The sequence below is a fragment of the Gossypium raimondii genome, chromosome 4, assembly GCF_025698545.1.
Source record: "Gossypium raimondii isolate GPD5lz chromosome 4, ASM2569854v1, whole genome shotgun sequence".
In the NCBI taxonomy this organism is placed as follows: domain Eukaryota; kingdom Viridiplantae; phylum Streptophyta; class Magnoliopsida; order Malvales; family Malvaceae; genus Gossypium; species Gossypium raimondii.
The window spans coordinates 20,065,857-20,089,892 of record NC_068568.1 but is presented as its reverse complement, the minus strand read 5'-3'; the positions used below and the strand labels follow the sequence as shown (position 1 = coordinate 20,089,892).

General features: G+C 33.6%; 1 protein-coding gene across 2 annotated transcripts; it reads left to right on the top strand.

Annotated features, from left to right (window-relative positions):
* Positions 1-9,266: 9,266 nt before the first annotated feature.
* LOC105766703 (serine/threonine-protein kinase D6PKL1) lies at positions 9,267-13,802 on the top strand. Of its 2 annotated transcripts, none has more exons than XM_052629443.1 (3): positions 9,267-9,446; positions 10,438-12,163; positions 12,701-13,802. In XM_052629443.1, exons 2-3 carry the CDS (start codon positions 10,689-10,691, stop codon positions 13,548-13,550), a joined length of 2,325 nt encoding a protein of 774 aa, XP_052485403.1. In that variant the 5' UTR covers positions 9,267-9,446; positions 10,438-10,688; the 3' UTR covers positions 13,551-13,802. The 2 variants fall into 2 exon arrangements, with proteins under 2 accessions (XP_052485403.1, XP_012441728.1); XM_012586274.2 differs by having other exon boundaries at positions 10,223-12,163.
* The last annotated feature ends 10,234 nt before the right edge of the window (positions 13,803-24,036 follow it).

Below are 24,036 nucleotides of genomic sequence, written 5' to 3'. Positions count from 1 at the left end.
AGAAATTTATGGTGTTGGTAGCCCCTTTCTAAGTCTACACTACGTTAGTTGAGGGTGTTATAAGTAGATCTCGAGTTCCCAGATATCTATGAACATCATCTTGAGTAGTACTGGACTCATATGAAGTAGTATTCACATACGGTGGAGTATCTCTAGGATTATGAGGTTCTAATGTGAAGGGATTTCTGGAAATTTCATTTTGGTTATTTCAGCCTCTTCCCCTCCCTCGGTTAGTTGTTCTTACCATTTTTGTATGTGTAAAAGAGAAAGGATAGGAAATGAAGGAGAGAAATATATTACCTTGAAGAAAGATTAAACAGAGAAGGATTTAGAGTTCTGATTTATTTAGTAAAAGTGTTTGAGAGGATGATTGATTATATGATTTATAGAAACAAATGTGTCAAGAAGTTTATTTCATGAAAACTGTTCGGGTTCTCTAATAAAATTTTGATATCTGTCAAAAAGGACAAGTGCGTAACATTTAAATTTACATGAGTAACCACCAAATTCTAAATTCGTCCAATGAAGCAGACTGTTGGCTTTCTTTTAGTAGGGATCTCTGAAGTGTACATGTCTGAAAAAGTTGTTACGAGTAAAAAGGAAAGTTCGCCCAATTCATAGTATGCATCTAGCGTGATCAGTTAGTTTTCAGTTATATATTGTAAATTTCCAAAGTTAGAAATTTCAAGGACGAAATTTTGTTAAGGTGAGGAGAGTTGTAACACCCCATGTTTAGTGGGTCTAAGGTTTTGGCGTATAGTAGTAAAATAGTCTATCTAGCGAAGTGTAATCTGCCAAATTTCATATGGTGGCGTATCCATGAAGATGTATAGTAACCACCACATAAGTAAGGAATTAATTTCATGATATTCTGCTATATTAAGGAGAAGTTTTTGTCAAGCGATAAAACATAAGTACGGTATGAGTTATCGCCAAAGGTATAGTACACCTTGTCTATCTGGAGTATTGTGCTAGTTAGATTATAAGTAATCTGGTTAGAAATCAACTGGATAGCTTAGCCTAATAATTGTGATGCAGGGTACTTATTTATGTTTCTTTCAGACACTGTAGACCATATGAAGTCAAATTCTGAAATGTGTGACACTTGTTAAGTTCTACTAAGTAGGTTGGGTCACATATATATGTGTGAGATGGGTTCTGAAAGAGGTTCTTCTTCTTCCTTAAATGTTGTTCTTTGATTCTTCTTCTTAAATCAAATGGTATCTCTTTTTCATTAAGCTAGAAGCTATCATTTTGGGTTTAATTAATGGTTATTCTATCTTCGGGTAAGTATTTCAGCTTTGCATCTTAAGTTTTAAAAAAGTAAGAATATAAGAGTTATTTGAAAAGTAAGTTGTAAGAACAAGGTTTTGCATGAGGTTTTCAGCGATTGAAATGATAAGTAAAATTGTGTATATAAGAATTGTAATAGTGAATTTATATTTTCTAAGCAGTTGTTGTTGTTGATTCGAGAATGATATTTGAGTCTAGAGCTTAGAACTGTTGTAGGTTAGTGACAGGTGAGTCTTTATTTTGACTTGTTTATATGAGTTTTTCAAGCAAAAAAACATATATATTCAAATAAATAGGATGACGATGATGTCTATAGAAATGGGTAAGAGTATAAGTAGTGTAAAGATATGAGATGTACTACGATGATATGTAGGAAGTTTTGTTAAATAGAATGATGTTTGGTAAGTGATAACTCTTGAAAAGATTTATAATTCATATTTTTATACTAGCTCAATTGTTTGTACTTAGGTGAACTTAGTTGCATTTTAAGACATTATTTTAGTATTTTTAAAACATTACATAAGAAGCTTGGACGATGCTTAAATATTATTATTTGTTACTTTTAATCACTTGCGGTGGATTTTTTTTTATGTTGGTTTGGCAGGTGCAGGTTGAGGAATGAGAAATAAAGGAGTGAAGGTTTGCTGGGATAAAAGATTGGACATTTTGTCAATACAAATTCCATAGCAATTCCAGGAAGACCGAGTCAACACTCAACGCATACCAGTTTCAGCCCAACTATACTTGAACCAGAAAAATCTACCTAAAAAATAGGAGAAGATAAATTTGGGATGTTGGTTTTTATCATATAAAAAAGAGTTTAAAAAGAATATAATCTTGGGTTGTTGAAAAAAGAATTTAAAAAAAGGAGAAGATAAACATGGGTTGTTGGATTTACTCTAGGGAAAAAGCCTATAAAAAGAAAAAAAGGTGGAAACCTAAAAAGACAAACAAAACTGGGAGAAATCTTTAGGCGTGAATAAGGGTTTGGCTGCACAAAGGAAAGGAAGTCGAAGGCAATCCTTCTTAGCCATCACAGGATGCTGTGCTACCGAAATATGGACTGGGCAAGTGAAAGTTATTTCTTGAAGTTCTTCCGTTATTTCTATTAATGTTCCTTCGAAAGATTGAATTGAAGTAGTTGAACTTAATGTCGGATAATATTTTGGTTTGGAATTTTATTTCCCAACCTATGAGCTAAATCTCATAGGGTTGGGATTACTTTCGATGAAACTTAAACTATTTTTATTGATGCAGTATATATCTAATTTACTTTACTGATTTATTTAATTGTTCTTATTTCTTAAGTAAAATGCAAATGATCTCTAAACATAGAAGATTGTTCGCATGCTTATAAACTGATTCTAATTCCGAAAGGATTGGATTGGTTGGATTAAAATTAAATGAAATGAGCAAGTATTCAATAGAAACTTGTAGTCGACTCTAGACATAAAGTCACGATCATAGAGAAGGAACCCATGCAAAATATCTAAGAAGCCCATAAATACGGGCAAGGTAACTTGAGGTTTTGCTCTTGCGAGAGGCAAGTCATTTTAGAATTCTTCCGTGCAGTAAAGTAGATACAATTTTGTCAACGCATTATTGATAGTAAGGGTCAATTCTTAGTAATCCTGATGTCCCATATCAACATCACCCTATCCTTTTTCTTTGTCAAAGTATCTTTGTCACAGCATATTTAGTTACTTATTTTTTTTGTTTACATTATATTCGAATACTCACTCTTGTTATTGCTGTTACATTTCTGAGTTCACTTTTTCCATAACATTTCCAATTATTCATTAATTCCACATATTGCATACATCATTACGCCACTTATTGCCATTGCATATTTATCATTGACTTTGCCATAGCATTAATTGCACTTTATTATAATAACTTGACAAATTTTATGCCTCAATCTGATCCTTGTGGGAACGATACTCACTTATCATTTTATTACTCGAACCACCTTATATACTTGCACAAATCGCATATAATTTCACACGCAACAGTAATAATGTAGGAAAGGTTTGATATAAGAGATGTATAGACAATAAAAGGTGATTATCTGAGTAAATGAATGTCGAGCAAAAGTATTAATGATACATTTAAAGTAGTTTGGCTAAATTAATTTTGTAATGTAATTGGATAAATATTAATGAAAGTTTTTGAAAAGATATGTGTATCTATAAGTATTTGAATATTCAGAAAGGGTATCTGCCTTGATAAACTAATAGTTTAGGGGTTTGGGTGTGTCTATTGATATGAATAAGTATCAATTAGTCTAAGTTTGTATGTAACATGTATGGTTGAATCTAAGTTTTATTATTTCTTCTTCTAAAATTATTTGGAATCTGAGCCGGAGTTTTCTTGAGTTTATGGGGTTCTGAAATAAAGTGATTTGGAATTCACCTGAATGATCTATGTAGTACACTATTAGTATGAGTTTGTGTGGTATTGAACGAAGTTATGTTTTATGTGTGAGTTTGATGGTATTTTGTTCTGCTTAATTATTCGCCAAATATGTATGTATCTACCCATGATTAATGTCTAAGATCAACTGTTTGAGAATAGAATAAGTGTTAAGGTATAGTCTGTATGAGGTGGGCTCTGAAGGTATATTCTGTTGAAAAGTACATATCTGACAATGAGATATATGAAATGTTTGGAAGGATATTCAATTAGTTAGATAAAGATGATATGGGTATGATAAGAGTATGATAGTTAGCATGTAAGTGTATACCAAAACTGTAGTGGTATCCACCCGAGGTAGAAGAAAGTAGTCTAAAAAGGATAGTTGGCACACAAATGTTCATTAATCATAATCAATATCTGCCAAATTATATTTTGGATAAAGCTCATTAAGTTCTCTTGAACTTACAAAAATGTTATATATATGTCTCAGGTAAGGTGGGATGTATTGCGCTAGGAGGGATGACGCTAGGAGTATGCCAATGATACAGTGAAGAGGGTTATTATGCATACACTGGAATTGTAGCGTAGTTTTAGAATACGCTCTAGGAGTCTGTTGTTAACAAACATCTTTATTGCAATGGTCTATATCATGTTTGATGTAACAAGTTATGTTAAATACTTCCTGTGTTTTTAGTTGTTAAGTCTTTCAGTTAAAAATGATAAATAAAATAATTAAAGAAAAGAGAAATTGTAAATTGTTTTGTTAAATTGTTAAGTATTATATGTAGTAACACTTGAGATATGGGCCCGGTGAATCGGGTTGGGTTGAGGGTGTTACACATGTCAAAAATGAATATTATACTAGAAGAACTGATGAGATGGAATAAGCAAGAAATTGGTAATATACATATGCGGAAAAATGAATTGATTCGAAAACTGGAGGAAGCACAACAAAATTTGTATGATGAACACTCTGTGAACTATGAAAGAAGCCTAAGATCTGAATTGGAAAAAATTCTTGAAACTGAACAGATATACTAGATGCAGAAATCGAGGGTGAACTTGATTATTAATGGTAAAAGAAATATAATTTTTTCACCTGATGACAAATAAAAGAAGAATAAAAAATTCAATTTTTACAATAAATAATGAGGGGAATAGACTTGAGGAAGAATCGAAAATTACTGAGTGCTTCATCAATTATTTCAAAGATATTTTCAATAGTCCAAACAAAGTTGACCTCAACAAAATGATTGACCTATGTCAAAGCTTAGAGATGCTAAATATAATTGAGTATTTAAAGGAGAAGTTAACAAAGCCTTTTGAACAAAACAAAGTGGAAAGAGAGATATTTGGAATAGACCCATTAAAAGCTCCAGGTCTGGATGGAATCTAGCTATATTTTTCCAATAAAAATGGGAACTGGTAGGACCTGTGGTGATAGATGCCTGCCTTAATTACTTGAACACGGGGAAAATGCTTAAGGAAATGAACAAGACCTTCATTGTACTAGTACCAAAGAGGAACAACCTTGAAGAGGTAAGTCATTTTAGACCTATAAGTTTATGTAACATTGTATATAAGATTATTGCTAAAATATTGGTACGCAAACTTAAGATGACTCTTAGTACCTTAATTTCCCTGTTTCAAAATGCTTTTATGGAAGGAAGACAAATAAGTGATAACATTATCCTTTGCTCGAATTTTTTAGGCCAGATCAAAAGGAAAAAAAATAAAGGTAAGGACATTTTTGGTGCACTTAAGTAGACATCAATAAAGCTTCTGACAGTTTGAGTTGGAATTTCGTCAAGGCGGTTCTAATGTTTAGTGGTTTTGAGAAGAATTGGATCAATTTAATCATCACATGTATATCTTCAGTCTCCTACAAAATCCTTATAAATGGTGCTCCAATGGATAGCATTGTCCCGAATAGGGGGTTAAGACAAAGGGACCCACTATCCCTTTACTTATTTGTTCTTTGCCAAAATATTTTGTCACTTATGATTAGTAAAATAGAGAAAGAAAAGAAAATACATGGGATCAAGCTTGGGAGAAAGAGCATCTCGAGTTCAAACTTATTATTTACAAATGTTTAGGGTAAATAGGGACTCCTGTTTTAAGATCAAAAAAATTCTGGATGATTTCTGTGATTGTTAGGGACTTCAAATAAATTATGACAAGTAGGGTTTTCTATTGAGCGAATATTGCCACCCAAAATTCAAAAAAAAGTTCAAAAATATACTCTATTTGAAAGTGATAAGTGAATAAGGGAAATATATAAGAGTAGAGCTGAGAATGCAAAATAAGAGAGTAATTTTTTTCAGATAGTCTTAAGCAAAATGTAAGCAAAATTAGCTTAATGGAAAGTTAAAACCTTGGCCGAGGTGGTAACTTGACACTCATCAAATCAGACTTTACAAACATCCCAATCTATCAAATATTGCGTTTTCAGTTGCCAAGAAAAGTACGTGACAAGATGGATAGGATCATTTGTCAATTTTGGGGGGGAGTTGATAAGGAGAAAAGGAAAATTCATTATTTTAGTTGGGAAAAACTATGTAGGGATAAAAGTCAATGTGGCCTAGGCATAAGAAAAATGGAAGCAATGTACAATACGTTGGTTGCAAAACAAGCCCGCTGAATCATTGATAATCAGAGTTGGCTCTTACAAGAAACGTTGGTGAATAAATATTGTCAAAATAATTATTTCCTTCAGTGCGATGCTAAAATAGAAAGCTCCTGGGTATAGAAGAGCATAATAAATGGTAAACAAAAAGTCAAACAATGTATTGTTTGGAAAAGGTCAAACAAAAATAAAAGAGGGTGTCAGCATTAATGAAAATCAAAAGAGAGAAATAAAGGAAAGAATCATCATATTTGGCACAGATAGATGAAAATATGAAAACCCGATACTTGAAGGATGCTTGGACCAAGGTGGAAATTCAACCATAGTGGGAAATTCATAGTTAAGTCAACATATGTAGAGGAGACCAAGGGTAGTGATGCTAGTACTGTGAGGCACAATAACAGACAAATTAAGGAAAATGATTAGAAAATACTTTGGGCAAGTAAATTGTCATTCAAAATTATCATATTCATATGGAAAATCCTTAATGGAGCTCTCCCATACAAAGAGGAAATGCAAAAGAGGATAAAGATAAGGGATGTGAAGTGTGCATTGTGTTAGGGTGGAATAGAGAACCTAGAAAACCTTGATGGTTGTTGATACCACCAAATATAAATTTCATTCGCTCTAACTAAAGTAAAAAAATAGTATAGAGAAGCAAGGTTGACCCCACAAGGACTGAGATTCCTAATATCATTTTAGTGTGACCAAATTTTAATGTTGTGGCAGCTGTTGTGCCCACGACTTGTAACGTGTTGTGCTGAAAATAAAATGGAGGGGGTTTTAGTTGAATAGGATTAAAAGTATAAAAATAAATAGAACAAAATAATAGTTGAATTCTAAATGTAAAAAATAAAATCAAATAAGCGAAATTAAATTAGATAATCAATTATGCGAATTTTTAGCCTTAGAATTAGTATATTCCAGACTCGAATCAATCCTCAAAGATGAATTTTCCCTTCCAAATGATAAGCTGGTTATAACGATCAAGGACGTCTTCACCGCCAACTATTCCTTGTGTAGTTGATTCTGGGACACCCTACAAGCCAACCCTTACCAATTGTCTAACTGCATAACACGTGTTTGCAATTTAAGACCTCGGCAACCTTGTGATCTAAAAGAGCTCAACTCGAATCAATGGCCTCAACCGCGTGGGTCGTTAAAATCCAATAATTATCTCCCTTGACGGAATCCAAATGACCTTCTCCACCTAGACATTCTAATTTGTTTGCGAGAACTCGAATGTGGTAGTCGATTGATCCGTTTTCCCAACTGTACGTCAAAAAATTCCTAACCCAACGGACCTTTTCTGAGTTGAAATCGAGTTAACTTAGAGAGATGATTATACTTGTCCCGTATTCCAGAGAGATAATGAATAGCGTGTTGAAGGTTTTTAATGCGGGTTTATTTCTCGTGATTTTCTGTTGGATTGATTGCTTGCCTAAAACTAAGCGGGGATTAGTTAAACATGAATTTGGTCACGCTCAATGAAATTTTGGAAGTTTAGATAGAATGCAAGGTTATGAAAGTAAATGGAGGGAACTTGAGGGGCAATTTCACCAAAATATAAAAAGAAAAAAAATAAGGCAACAAACTTCAAGATGTTACTGACGAAAATTCTAAAATAAATTCTCAACTCCAGCCCGTCCTCTCAATGCCCGGTTACACCCCTTTTTATACTAGTTCCCAAGGAACTAAGTTTCACAATTTAGGCCTAAATTCCTGGTAACAATTAAGCACTAACCGATGTTTAAGTAAAAATCCAATTTTTCAAGATTTTCGTTGAACAGAATATTTGAATCCTTCAAAGTCAACCTCTGATTTTTTTTCTTCAGCAACCCAAATTGTTTTGAATTTTTGCTTCAGCCCCCAAATTTGCTTTTCACCCCAATTTAGCTTGTATTTGTTTGTTTTTGAATTTCAGCACTCCAATTGCGTCCCTGATAAAATTTAAGTAAGAAACCACAAGCTTAGTAACATTCTATTAAAAAAATTGACCAAAATTAGGTACATTAAACATATAAGATTAACTTACTATCACACCTATTTCATGAGTGTACATTTACAAAAACTGTTTGACTTGGGTTCAAACCTAATAAATTGGGGATGAGTTCAATTCAGTATTGGATCCTATTTTTGATTAAAAGAACCAACGATGGTACAAAAGAAAGTATGGATATGTTTGCAATTTAAACGAAGTTACCTTGGAAAGTCCCTGAAATTTAAATATGGCGATATTAAATTTAAACAAATATATATTATTAATATCATATTTAAAATAAATTTATTTATTTTTGAGAAGATGTGCTGTAAATACAATCATATTAATTTTATACATAACTTTTAAAAATAATATTCAATCTTAAACACTCAATATTTCAAAATTACTAACAGGTTAAATTGTGCTATTCATCCTTTTATTTTGCCGAAGTTATGAATTTAATGTTGTAACTTTTTAATTTTTATATATTTTAAAATTTAAAATTTTAATTTTTATCAAACGATAATCGTTAAATTTATTAAGTTATATTATTTTTAAAATTTGATGCAATAAACATATTGTCACATGTATAATATCATGGTAATTGATTAATAATTATCATTTATGACAATACTAAAAATTTTAATTAGAGAATATAAACTAAATATACAAATATACCCATGATATAATAATATTGATTAATTTAACTAAATATTTTAAAGTGCTTCTGTTTATATCAAAATTAAAATATAAAAATTAAATGTATAACTTTACAAAATATTACCCTTGTTAAATGACTTTTTTAAGTAGGATAGGCTAGGCAGTGAGTACATCTACCGTTCCCTATTGCCGACTACGTGAGACCCACTTTAATACATGGTGGACCCACTTCCATCCTTCAAAATAATCAGAGCCCCAACGTAAAATAATAAAACTAATGTTTTCTATTTCTCTATTTTGGTGCTCTTACTCTTTCTCTCTCTTCTTCCTCCTCAAAGCCTCTCTTTGGGTTCTTGCATTTTTGGTGTAGGGTTTCCAATTCCTAAACAACTGTTTGTATACTTTCTCATGTCAACATTTTAGTTCCAGAACCTGTTCCTCATTGTTTTCACTTCTCTCTCCTTTCTTAAGGTACTGTCTCTTTCTATCGATTCAAGTTTTGGCTTTTTGTTTGTTGCTGGGGGGCTTTGAATCTTTGTGCTTTTTTCTTGGGGTTGGATTTGATACATGCAATGACATTTAAGGATGTTGGAGTATCCTGTTTCTGGGTTTTGTCTTGATTTTCTGCTCTCTTTTTTTCCCTTTGGAGGGGGTTGGGCTATGGTTGGCAGTTAAAAGAGTGTTTTTGTGTTTCATATGGTAGCTGGATCCGTAGTGGTCTCCTTTTTTGTTAAAGCTAGAAATGGAGCAAAGCTTACTTTGCAGCTTGGATTTGTCTTCATTTCTACTTCTGATCTATTGCATCTGAAAGAAAGAAAAAATAATGAAAAAATATGTGAAAAAGTAGAGTTTAAAATTTATGTTTGGCTATCATTTTCTTTGCTATTTTTTTAAGTTTAAATCTAACATGCGTTGCGTATGAATTGGCTATGATACATTAAAAGCGTGGAAAGCGCCATAGTAGCAGTAGTGATTTTCATTATTTAGCTGATTTGATTAGGTTCACAGTTCAGTCTTTTTATGCTAAAGCATCATGATATCTCTGGGGTACTTGTGAATTGTGATTGGTGCTTGCATATCGAAGATTTGCCATTTTTGAAAATCTTTTGGCAGTCATTTTGATGTGATTTATTTGTGGTTTGATATCTATAACCCTTATATATATAGATATATCATTATAGTTTTTGACATGACCTTTCTTTGATACTTCTGGTTTTTAACTATTTCCGTTTGGTGATTGTGTTTAGGTTCTCGGAATATAGGAGCTTTAAAATCGATTTTATTAAAGCATGCTCACAAGTTTGCACGCATTTAGATCGTTGAAGTTGGTTTATGCGGAAACATGAATTAGTATAATTTTGAGGGTATAATAAAACTTTGAAGGTACAGCTGAGAAAAGTTAGTGCCAGTGTAACAGTTAAGATGGGTTCATATTCTGGTTCTTGTGAAATTGTTGAAGCAGGTGAAGAGCTAAAACCGGTACAACGTTCTAGACGGACATACCAACCGCACATAGGATTAGGCATTGGTGAAAAGGATCAGAAGCCACCTGTGCAGAAACTGGGATACAAGAATTCTCTAGAAAATGATATTAACCAGCTTTTTGAGGCTATCAATGTCAAAGGTCCTAAAGGTTTAAGTGTTTCGTACCAAGGAGGTACTAGCTCGAGCTCTTTAAAGAAAAATGCTTTGAAGAAACCAATTGCTGTGGGGATGCCCCACTCCCCGAGAATTGGTGGTTCAGAGCCGTTGTCATTGAAACAGGCATTAAGGGATCTTTGCATTTCTAAAGCATCAGAAATGGCTGCTATGAAACGGTTGTCAATGTCAATTAGTTCCCCTAGCGCCTCTGAAGCTGGAAGGGTAAAGAGTTCGTTCAATCCAGTTGTAGTTGACTCTGGTGTTCCTGGAAATGAACATAAGGGGAGCATGGTTGAAGTATCTTTTGTGCCTGAAGATGACAAACCGACTTCTTCTAGGATGATGACTGCCCCACGTCAAGCTCCCAAGAATAAGTTGCTGAGCCAAAGTGCTAATTGTTCACCACAGTTTCCTCGTGCAACAATGCAAATTAGCACTGGAACTTCTACATCAACTCAAACTGATAGTTCTACGTCCAGAAAAGTTGGAACTCAAGCACCAAAGGCAGAGATGTGTCGGAAAGAAAAGCATACTTCTGCATCTTCTCCATCATGTTCTTATGCTGATGATAATACATTAGAACCTGAGAGTACCGTGCCTGCTTCAACCAAGGTACCAAAAAGATCACCTGTGCCAAAGTCGGGACGGAAAGGCAGGTTGCATGCTGGTCCTTCATCCAGCTTGACCAATGGCAATAAAGCAAGCAGGACAACAAGGAATGTACCCAGGGTGGCTAAAACAATTGTCAGGAACAAGAGTTCTATCAAGAAGAAAACGAAGCAGGATTCCTCTTCTGCTGCTAATACTTCTAAAGAAGTTAATAGCCACTTGGACTCGAATGCAAGTCAATTAATTTGTCAGAGATGCCAGTGCTCTATGAAGACTTCAAGTAATGAAACAAATCAAGATTCCATAAAGTCACAATCGGCTGGTATTATTGCTGAAGTCAGCTCAAGTCATGTGAGTTCTGATATGCACAAGCCAACCTTGGTTGAAAATAACTCTAACAGAAGCCAAGCTGCCATTCCAAGGGCTAAAAATAGCCCCAAAGCAAGAGAAAAGGGAGACATCTCACAAAGTTCAAGCAGCCTTGGTGATAGTAGCAGCACAAGCATCAGCGGTGACAGCAATTTAAGTGGGTCTACCTGTGGCAACAAACCTCACATGTCAAAGGACATGAGGTGGGACGCCATCTCCCACATAAGAATGCAGGATGGTGTTTTGGGGTTGAGACATTTCAATCTTTTAAAGAAGCTTGGTTGTGGAGATATTGGGACGGTATATCTTGCAGAGCTTAGTGGTACAAACTGCTTGTTTGCTATAAAGGTAATGGACAACGAATTTTTGGCGAGAAGGAAGAAAATGCCTAGGGCCCAAACAGAGAGAGAAATATTAAGGATGCTTGATCATCCTTTTTTACCTACTCTATATACGCAATTCGTTTCAGATAACTTATCATGTTTAGTTATGGAGTACTGTCCTGGTGGGGATTTGCATGTGCTTCGGCAAAAGCAGCCTGGGAGATGTTTTTATGAGCCAGCAGCACGGTAAGATGCTTAGATGATTAAAAGTAGGATTTTGATCTATTAGTTTTAAATATCTTCATGATTGAGCACCAAAAAAATAAATAAATGAAAGGAGAAGGATAAGATGCTTCGAATTAAGTTCATAACACGGCTAGATTTTTCTTGTTAACAGGAGGAACTTTTGATTTAGCAAGTCTCTGGTCATTCATTCAGTTTGAACATCCAAAGCACAAATATTTTTGCAGTACATTGCTAGTATATCTGGTTGAAGTTATGAAATGGTTTAGATATGGGTTTGATTGGTGCTTCCACCTTATTCACCTTGGAACTCCCTTATAAATCCATGTAAACAAGTGCTGGTTTTAAATTAGGGTCAACACATCTTTGGAAATTTTAGCTTGTCTAAATTATGTTGCATTACATTGGTTTTGAGTTGCTAACCTCCAGCTCTGCTGTTTTTACTTGTTTCCTTCTTATGAGCGATCATTTTTTTCGTTAAACTTATATCAGTAACCAGTATATTCCTGAACTGGTTATTTATATTTTTCTTATGTGCAGGTTTTATGTAGCTGAGGTTCTTCTTGCTTTGGAGTACTTGCACATGCTTGGAGTTGTGTACCGTGATTTGAAACCCGAAAACATTCTGGTTCGAGAAGATGGCCACATAATGCTCACAGATTTTGACCTTTCACTGAGATGCACAGTTAGTCCAACTCTCCTGAAATCTTCATCGTATTTGGATCCTGCAAGGTTATCTGTTCAATGTACGGCTTCTAGCTGCGTGGAACCCTTCTGTGTTGAACCAACCTGCCACGTCCCATGCTTTGGTCCTAAGTTTTTGCCCACTTCTGCAAAAACAAAGAAGAAAGCGAAAGAAGACCTTGCTGCCAAAGTCCGATCACTGCCACAGCTTGTTGCTGAACCCACTGATGCACGATCCAATTCCTTTGTTGGGACCCACGAGTACCTGGCTCCTGAGATCATTAAAGGAGAGGGTCATGGAGCTGCTGTTGATTGGTGGACCTTCGGCATCTTTCTTTATGAGCTTCTCTATGGTAAGACGCCTTTTAGAGGTGCAGGGAATGAAGAAACGCTGGCTAATGTTGTGTTGCAGAGCCTTAAGTTTCCGGACAGTCCTCTTGTTAGTTTCCATGCAAGGGATCTCATCAAACGGCTGTTGGTAAAGGAGCCCGAGAATCGTCTAGGGACAGAAAAGGGGGCAGCTGAGATCAAACAACATCCATTCTTCGAAGGCTTGAACTGGGCTTTGATACGGTGTGCTGTTCCACCAGAACTACCAGAGTTGTATGAACTGGGGGTTCCGACAATGATGTCCCCAGAGGCAGAAACGAGCAAATACTTAGAATTTAAAGCAACAGGAGAGCACCTTGAATTCGAGCTGTTTTGATGAAAAGATCTACTTGAAGCGAAAGTTCCCTAAGGTATCAACCGTCCGCATGAGACCTTTAATCAGCCCGGTGTTGTAAATTAAATATGTAGCTCATAGTGTAAATTTGGTTTGAGAATATTTTGTAAAGCTGATATCAGATTTTGTCACATCAGACACCGTAATCTTTTCTTTATTATTGTAAGGCTGAGTTTCTAGCTTTGGTTGTGAACAAATCAAATGAGTCACGTGCTCAGATTTTCATTTGGGACAGGAGATGCGTATACTTCATTATTACAAACAACAACAATTGAATTTTTAATAAACTGTCCGTAAGATAAATCCATAAGGCGGATTTTAGCCCCTGAGGCAATTTTAATCTATATCTATATATTTTTTAATTTGAGCAAATAAAGATAATTGTAGTGATGTTAATTGTTTTATTATTTAAAGTTAATATGGCAAAAGGAGGAAAAATAAATGGAGAATATAATTAATATACATAAAATTTATAAAATATTTTAAAATTTCAAATAATTAGTTTCAATTTTTGAAAAGGAAAGCTATAAAATTGAATTTTTAATCTTTTAAAATTAAAAAATCTTTAAATAAATTTCAAAAGATTTTGAAAATATTGATTAATTTTTAAAATTGTAAAATATTATATGATGTTTTGGATTTTTTTAATTTTTAAAATTCAACCGATTGAGGTTAGATACGTGTAATGTTTTTACAAATGTAACTTTTAATCTTTTCACCACGTCTACTTTTTGAACTGTTTAAAGATTGATTATTGACACAAGTTTTGGCTTTAGAAGTTTGGAAGTGGTTCATACGATTGTGCCCAAAGCTTCTAGTGGTGTTCTAAGCATGTTTGCAGAATAGTGGAGGTACTTCAGAGTTTTGGTAGTTCTTGGTTAATGGAGCTCTTCTTGAAAATAGGTGAACTTATATAGAGAATCGTTGGCTTTTTTGGATAAGTATTCTGTTATATGAGTCCACAATAAGATTATCGAGTGCTTTTGTTGGATGTGATGGGATGTAATTTTGGCATGCTTTACGAGAGTTAATGGTAGAGTAACGTTTCGAATCCGGCCTGGAATTACATAACTTGTTTTTAACCCAGAAATTGAATTCGAAATTGTGAGTTTTGACAGAATCAATTTTGACATATCGCTTTTCAATTTTAGGAAAAATACTTGATAAAAACTATTTATTTTGTTAAAGAAAAACACTTACGTGATTACTTCATTTTGCAGTAGAAATTTCTAAGTTAATAAAATTTGAAAATCGTAACTCAGATCGTAAAACATATAATTTTGCAGTTTAAAGATATTAACTACTAAATTTGACAAAAACAAATCAAAAACAAAAAATAACGTCCAAAATAGTTTATAGTCCAAAAAGTCCATATTAAACATTAAATCCCTTTTAAACCGTTTTTATTACTGAGAATCCAACCCGAGCTCCCACGCGTTGTCTGATCCTAAGTTTGTTGATCACCTGAGAGTATAAAAACAAAGGGCGAGTTAACGAGCTCACTGTGTAACTCAGCTCAAACAAATAGAACATATATCAAGACAATGATGATCGATTCTGATGCGAGATATCGGTTCGATTCTTCTTGATGCGAGATACTAATATAGATTCGATTCATGATGCGAGATATAGATACTGATTCGATTCATAGATGCGATACATGTACAAATTCAGATCTTACTCTCATCCGCTAAACATCATCTTCGTCCATCCTTACACACCAATTAGGGTAATAAATACCCAACCAACCCCACACACCTATAAGTGAGCGTATGTCACTTTTCAGAATAGCGCAGTCAAGCTGCCAGAAATAGTGCAGTAATCTGCCAGAATAAGATAAGTGTGGTCAAGCCACCAGAACATATATGTGGTTTAAACTACCAGATAAAGCAAATCATTAAACTGTCAACACTTCCTTCGTCACATCATTATCCCACCCAATGCACATGCAGAACATAATACATACTCACATGCATACAGATGAGTCATGCTTTGAGTAATCAGAAAATGCTAATAGAATTATCAGATTACTGATCAGATACAAATTTCACATTATTGGCATACTTGCAGTAATTACACATACTTTATTCATATACCAGATATCACATATAGAAGTCAAACAAAACACAAAACAGGCCCTACGAAGTAGCTAACTTCGAATCGCACTTCAACTACGACCCTAACCAAAATTTACAAAAATTGGCCCCACACAACTTGACACATGGCCTAACACAAACGCATGTGGCCCACACGGCCAACTTAACCAAGCTTGTGTGGCCCACACGGTCGTGTGATGTGACAGTGTACTTTTTAGCTTCGTGCCATTCGTAGTTTTTCAAGATTTCCATTACACACCTGGTCGTTTTTCGATGGCAATGTATCACCAACAATTTCAGAACCTAAAACAACATCCAATTTAACCGAATTAGAAAATATATATGAATAAATACCCTTGCCTTTCTAAAGTTTTTAATCAAAACTATAGGGCACTCGACCCTAAACACCAAAACAACCCCCAATTGGCCTTCGATCACTTATCCTTGTTAAAGTCAGCAACTAACAGTACCTAGTTCACCGGGGGATTGCTTATTACCAAAAGCTCACCTAAATAAAGGATTCAAAAATAATCAAAGCCGAGTCACACAATGAAAATAAACAATCATCACCATAAACGTGAAAACCCCAACAAAGTATGAATTTTAAAACATAAACCTTACCACCCACCGTTAAAATTGCTCCAGAACAAGTGATGGCTGTAACGAGATTTGTGCAAGTGTACACAGTCGTTCAAGTAATAAGTAAGTAAAATGAGTTATCGTCTTCACAGGGACTGTGTATGTTAATCAATTAATTGCAAAATTATAAATCACAATTTGATATAAAACTCAATAATTTTTTATAGTGATGATTAAATTAACTAGATGCAGAAAGTGATCCTTAATACAATTTTCAACTAAATATGCAAATTATCTAAATGTATGAATGAATGGCTTTAGCAACAAAAACAATCAACATAAAATAGACTAGGATAATTATATTAATCAACTCAATTCATTTTTATCATGCTTAATAGTGTTCGGAAAACATTCCATGGTAACTCGATCTTTCATGAGCTTGGAAACCAAATTAAGTCCTCTCAGAATCTTTTACTTAGTGAAATCTGCATTTTACTGATCATATTAAACTAATGGCTTCTTAGTATTTATGCGAGGTCACGGGGACATTTACGTTTGCAATAGTTTAATCACATAAACCTAAAAAATATGCAAGATAATAGAGCTAACTAAAGATATTTGAGCATTGAACTTTTCAATGATCTAAATTGAGCATTGAACTTTTCAATTATGTGTCTACTAGCTGTCGTCTGGTTAGGATCGCTCAGCTAATCTGAATGCACCCAATCACGTATGAATGAAATACATCTTGATTTTAATTGAAAACATGATCGCCTGAGGCACAAACATGTTAAACATGAATCAAATAAATATTATTGAATTAACATAATCATCCTAGAAAATAAGATTTAAAATATCATTGTTGATGTCAAAAATAATAAACACATATCAAATATAAGTAAATTAAATAACAAGAGGAAAGAGTAAACTCTAATTTAGTTCAACAGCCTTTCGAATCTTTTATGACTGATGTGTTCCTCCGTTCTGCACAATGCTCCTTTTTCTAAGGGTTTCCTAAGGTGGCCGACCAAAGGAAGGTCTTGACAAAACCTTTTTTCGCTAAAGAATGTAAGGGAGATGGATGGCTATGCAAGGGAAAATAATAGGGAAATGAATGAGAGAATGATGAATGAGAGAATAAATAAGAGATGAGTGTTGAGGGATGTGTTATGAATGAAGGGATGATTTGAGAAGTGGGATTTGTATGGTATTTATAGGTGAAGGCAAGGGTAGAGTTTGCTAAAAATAGAATTCAAAATCCCTTTCTTTTCTCTCATACATGGCCGACCACAAATTGTAGAAAAGGGGACGGTTTCAAACAATTCTATTAATAGCCATAATGTGGACGGTTTCAAAGACCAAGTTGGTGGGCCAATTTTTTATATTTTTCTGACTGCAAAGACCTTCAGCTAAATATCCCAAAGCTTATTTTGTGGCAGCTTTCTACTTGTGCCGAAATTGGGCTTTCATTCCTCCTTGTTGGATGGTTTCTCAGTCCAATAATGAATCAAACATCTCCATCTTTTAGCACATCTTTTACTGGGTCAAATTAATATCCTTATGACCCAGTTTTACATGGTCTTGCTGTCCAAATGAAGTGGATGTGTGCATGTCCATGCATCATTTATGTTAATCACATCTTTCATGGTCCTCCTGCATAGTGAAAATTCACATATTAATATTTAACATGAAAATAATATAAATTATGTACAAAAATCATGTAGTTAAACATAATTTCACATATTTTATAAATTCATATCATTATTAACATTTAAGTAAAATTCACTTATTTTTAATAACAATTACTCAAGATTAACATATTTATTAAGTCAAAAAGTGGTAAAAATATATAGAAAAATCCTATACAATTTCGAGTTTACAATGGCACCAACCTTCGCCAAGTTAGATTGAAAACAAAAGGCAACAAAATGATAAAGCAATGGTCATTATAAAAAAAAGAATAGCAAAGACCTTTTGGATAAAAAATGGAGAAAAACCAAGAATAGGGGAGTGGAAAAACAATGAAACGATAAGGGTGAACGGAGTCGGAAAGTGGGGAGAAAGTGTGGGATGTGAGAGAGAGAGAGGGAGAGGAACGTGTTAGAGATTTTGAGAAATTTTTAGGGATAATTCAAAAATAAAATCCCACTACTAACCACCTATCAGACTCTCCTGAATTCAAATTCAACCCAATTTCTAGCACATGAGTGACATAGACAAAAAAATAACAAAAGTACCTCTGGGTAAGTTGAAGCCTTAGCACTGAACCAGTAGGCTCATTCTTGTCATCAGTTGTGCAAAACAATATATAAGCTTAAAGTCCAGAGATAATGGTTGGGACATAAATAACAAATATTTCAAAGGAAGAGATTTTAACACAGGACCTCACATACACAAACACAACACTTAACCATTGAACACGATTAATTTACTTTAACAGTTTTTAACAATATAAAAACTAAAATTTTGGGGCATTACAAGTAGTGCCTCTCTTGAGAAGTACATAAGAATCTAGCAAGCCCTTCTGTAGGCAATCTTCATTGGTCAAGCATTGACCGTCTCCGGACATACTAATATCCAGATTGAGAATACTGCATAAAAGATATAAAATAAGCGGTGTCCGTAAGTATACAGGTCAGGTTGTAATATAGTTACAACGAAGTAGGTAAGTACTCTGAGGATCGTACCCAATGGAGGCGAGTAATAAATTAATTCTAACCTAAACACAAATAGATCTAATTAGTATTTTAAATAAATCATATTACGATAAAATATAAATACAATTTTTTAGGGGTTTTATAAATAAAAGAACAAAATAACATAAATGCGAAGAACTTTAGAAAACTAATTTATAAACTCTATCAAATCTAGCTATGGGTGATTAGCTTGCTTTGGTGGTCATAAATAATTCCTATTTTGGGTTTCTATTCAATCAACTAGTCATTAACTTAGAAGGATCTCTCAATCTTCCACTAAACTAATGAGTTGACAAGAACTACTTATCTCTCGACCTCACAGTCTAGACTGGTTTAGGACTAAGATGTTCACAGATAGGCCATACCAATTTTGGGTTAATTCCAACCTAAATGATTTCCTAGGGTCGTCAAGTCTAGGGTTCAAGTTCTTCCTCTCCCAAACAACTAATCCATTAAGAAAACCCTATATAGTAATTAGTTAGTCACGCCTCCACTCACTATTCTCCCACAAGAGGATTAGTTCTTCATGGATCTCATAAACACAATAAACTTGACAAATAATATATGCATAGAGAATAAATCAAGAATAAGATTTACAAAATCCTGAATTGTATTGACTGATATAAGCGCAGAATCCACAAGATTTGGTTTGAATCTACAAATCAGCTTTTTCGAGTTAGGGGTGAGAAAAACTTGATTTGACTCAAAAAAATTGAAAAAGGTTTCGATGTTAAATGAATCGATTTATTCGAATTAATCGTGTTATTCGAGTCAACTCAATTTTTTTTTGAATTTTGAATTAGAATAACTCGAAAAATTCGAATAAGCTGAATACCAAACTTTAATATTTTACATTTTTACCCCAAACCCCCAAACCTTTTTACTTTCCCCCAATACTTTTACTCCTTCCCACTTTTCCCCCAAAACTTTTACTCCTCTCCCAGCCCACCCCCATCTACCCCAAACCCATTTTCCTTCAATTTTTTTAAATATTTCCCCCTATTTACTTTCCCCCCAAAAATTTACTCCCCCAACGCTTAAAACTTTTTAATTTCCCCCTAAACTTTTAGTTTTTACCCTTTACCCCTAAATAAAAAACTCATCCAAAAAAATCTCTAAACTTGAATAGTAATAATTTTATTTATATCTACTATTTATATTATTAAATTAAATTTCACATTTTGTACTATTTATATTTTGAATTGTTTAATCATATTAAATCTTTATAAATTTATCTTAAAATTGAATTACTGATGATGCCATAAAATATCCATGTTAAAATTTTATATTGGTATCAATTTCACATTTTATCATTAAGATAAATTTTATTAAAAATCATATTTTTATATTTAATAATTTTTAAATTTCAAAATACATAGTGCAAAAATCGAATATAATTGAAGCAACTAAGCAAGCAAAGAAGCTAACTCGTGTATAAAATACTAATAAATAAATTATGAGGATAAGAATGTTAATAACAAATTTGATTATGGTATGTGACAGTGGTTACAAGGATTCAAAGTCAAAATTTTTTAATTTAACTCGAACATATATATTTGATTCGAATTCAATCTCACTCAACTCGATTCGATAAAATTTCAAATCGAGTTAGGATGATAAAATAAGATTTGTCAACTAATTAACTCGAAAAATTTTCATTCGATTCGATTTGATTCAATCGAATGCTCACTCCTACTCCGAATAACGCAAAATAGAAAGAACTAAAATAAACCTAAAGCCTAAAAGAAAGAAAAAAACTAAAGACTAAATTTACAAAGGAAAACTTAGAATATCCAAAGCTATCTTTAACAAGTGTTTAAGAGCCTATTTATAGAGTTAGGGTTGTCGTTGTCCTTAACCCTAGGTCAGTTGACGCTCTCGTGTTTAAATTTTGATTGTGCGGTCTAAAATGCCCCTAGCTCATAAGTATTTCTCGTACAGGACCGATGTCACGACACCCTAGTGCCTGTGTTGCGACATCAAAGGCAACATGCTTAGGTTCAGGGTAGCTTTAGGGGTGTGTCGCATCATCCCATGTTATGTTGCGACACCGAAGACAATCTCGAGACTCTTGCATTCTGCTTCTTATGTTGCGACATAGAATTTCCCATGTTACAATGCAATAATCAATATTGAGTTTATATGCCCTAGGATGGTCTCCTATACACTCACTAAGTACGTTAGCTTACCTTTAGGGCTCATTCGACCCCTATGGTTAATACAATACTTAAAATACACTTTTTATTGAATTTAAACTAAACTATGAAAACTTAACTAAAGCATAATGAAAATTCAAGCTCCTCAAGTGTGAAAACTAGTTTAATCTGCTACACCATATTATGGCAGATCAAACTTCCTCACACTTAAACCATTACTTGTCCTCAAGCAAAGCAACAGAAACAACAAATTAAAAGATGAACCTTGAGCAAGTACAGTACAAACGTTGGTTTCAGAGTACATGACTAGGCATTTTATATTTACACATAATCTTGACATGATATATAACTGATTTACCACTTTTAATATCAAACACCTAAGTTCAATATAATACGAGGTATACAAACATTAAGGTTTTCAAACATATGAGTCCATCAACAAATCATACATGTAATTTGATTATCCTAGCAGAGTACAAACAGTAAAAAATGTAATTTTTTAATACAATGTCAATTCATAAATAAGTCTACCTAGATCACATAGGACTTTTCAGCTTATAACGCTCTGAGGCTTGGGACATGTATGAAATTCAAGAATAGTAAGAATCAACATAGTTTCAAGCAGGAAAATACTTTGACACATCATATTGTTCCCTATTCTTCCCCCTTAGTGACACTTACCCACTCACCGCCTTATTTCTCTTTCTCTCACCTTTCTTAATTCTCCATATAGGAAGTCACAACACAATATAGCAACTACAACTAGCTCATGAGTTATTGTGCACTAATGAACGAGTTTTTCTATTTTTTGTGACTTTGTCACCTTTTTTCCTTTTTCAATACATCTCACTCACAAATGCTTTTACTTTTTAAGTACTTTTTCTACTCGTTTTGATTTTTTTCTTTTTTCTTTTATTTTGCACATATTAACTAACTAATAATTACTATATCACACTATTTCTTCCTATTTCACTTTGGTTTTACAAAATTCTCCTTGATGTATCTACTTAACCCTTAATATGTATGGCCAAATGTCTATAGTTGTGCAATTCAGGACCAAAGAAAAGGGGTAAGTACAAATTGATAATTGGCTTGGGTTTTATACGAAAGTTCATCAAGAAGTATTTTCTGGCTCAAAAATAGGTACTAAGGATAAATAAAAAGGGTTAGCTTTTTGACTCTAGGTGGATACGAAACAATGCCTTAGGTTATCCCTAGGTATCTCAATATTTACAAACTTAATCAATCAAAACAATCACAAATTTAACAATCTATCATACATACTAGCATGCTCGTTTCCCTGTATCCTCTTTATGATTTGGTATATTCAATTGCTCAATGCCTATTTATAGTGTAATATATAGAATTTAGTATTCTAATAATAAAAAAATTTAAAATTATCTATTATCATGCTAAATTTGTAGTAAATACAATCAACCTATATACATCCTTCTAACCAATCACTTGTATTTCTACAAGCTCAAGCACACAATTGACAATAAATTAAAGAAAAGCATAATAATTAAAAATAAATTTTCTATTATACCCCCACATACTTAAGATAACACATTATCCTCAATGTATAGCCCAGAAAAGATAAGGAAAGAAGTTACCTGATTGATTGTGGTAGTTTTGTTATCTAATGGTGGGTGCTCCATTCCAATTTGTCATTGAAAGCTCTAAATTGTTGTGTTTCTTTCATGTGATGTTTTTACACAGAAAACTTAAAACAAAAACATAAAACAAATAACAATTTACTGTTAATCCTACTCCTAAAAGAAACAATTATAAAGTATCCAAAAACAATATTTAAACGTTAATAACTAAAAATTTCAAACGTCCTCCTCAAAATCCATCTCATCCTCATCTCCTTCTTCATCTCCGCTTTCTTTCTGTTCATTATTTTCCTACTCCATATGCATTGGACCGAACACATCTGGCAAATAATTGGGTACTCTAATGTTGTTTTGCCATGCAAATTATTGAAAAAGTAGGCCCGAATCTTGCCTCCAGCGTATCATCCAATCCAACTTTTGATGACAGCTCTCGCCAATTTCTTGTCAAGTTGTCAACTTTGCTTTCGATTGAGATGAGACTGGAGTAGCCATCTTCTCTTGTTGGCATTTGTTTCACTCATTTATTTGTTTCGTATGAAGCTCTATGTACTGCGTATACAATGTATCTCCTATGATACTTCTAGATGGCTTCATATATCATCCAGTAGACATCATTGAGACACCTGCTCTTTTGCACAAGGTCATCACTAAGTGGGGAAAGGAGATCTCGACTTTCTAGCTGCTGACACACCGTTTCATAAATTGATGTAACCATATTCTGATGCACACCTATATTTTCTACAAAATAACATAAAGAAAAAATGCTCGAAAAGTTTTGAAATTAGAGACATTTAGAGTAAGGGCAAACATTATTGCTTGATTAAAAAATGTAGGAATATCGATACTTAGGCGACACTTCCATTCACCCCTCCCTTTTGTTAGGTACTTTATAACATTTTCCATATTTATATCTTTAAAATATTTTAAGTTTGTTTCTTTCACAAAATATTTTTCATAAAATGGGGTGTTATATAATTCGCATATAGCTCGAGGGGTGATTCTCACTTCTTTCCCCTGCACAGGCATAATTTCCCACATGGCACTTTCAGTCTTTCTAGACTCTTGGTCTCTAAGAGATGCATAAATTTCCTAAACTACCGGGACCACTGTAAAGTCTTTCAGGATCACACAAAAGTGTTCCCATCTATGGTATCAGACCAAGGGCCAAATTTCTTGACATAGTGTCATCGACGGTTCAAACCCTCTTTCTTGAATAAACGTCTTTCCTTGAATTTTTAAAAAGTATTTTTCAACTTTTTGATTTGGAAAATTCGAAGGGTTTGAAACCTTTGATAATTCTGGTTCATTAATTCTCCTAGATTTTC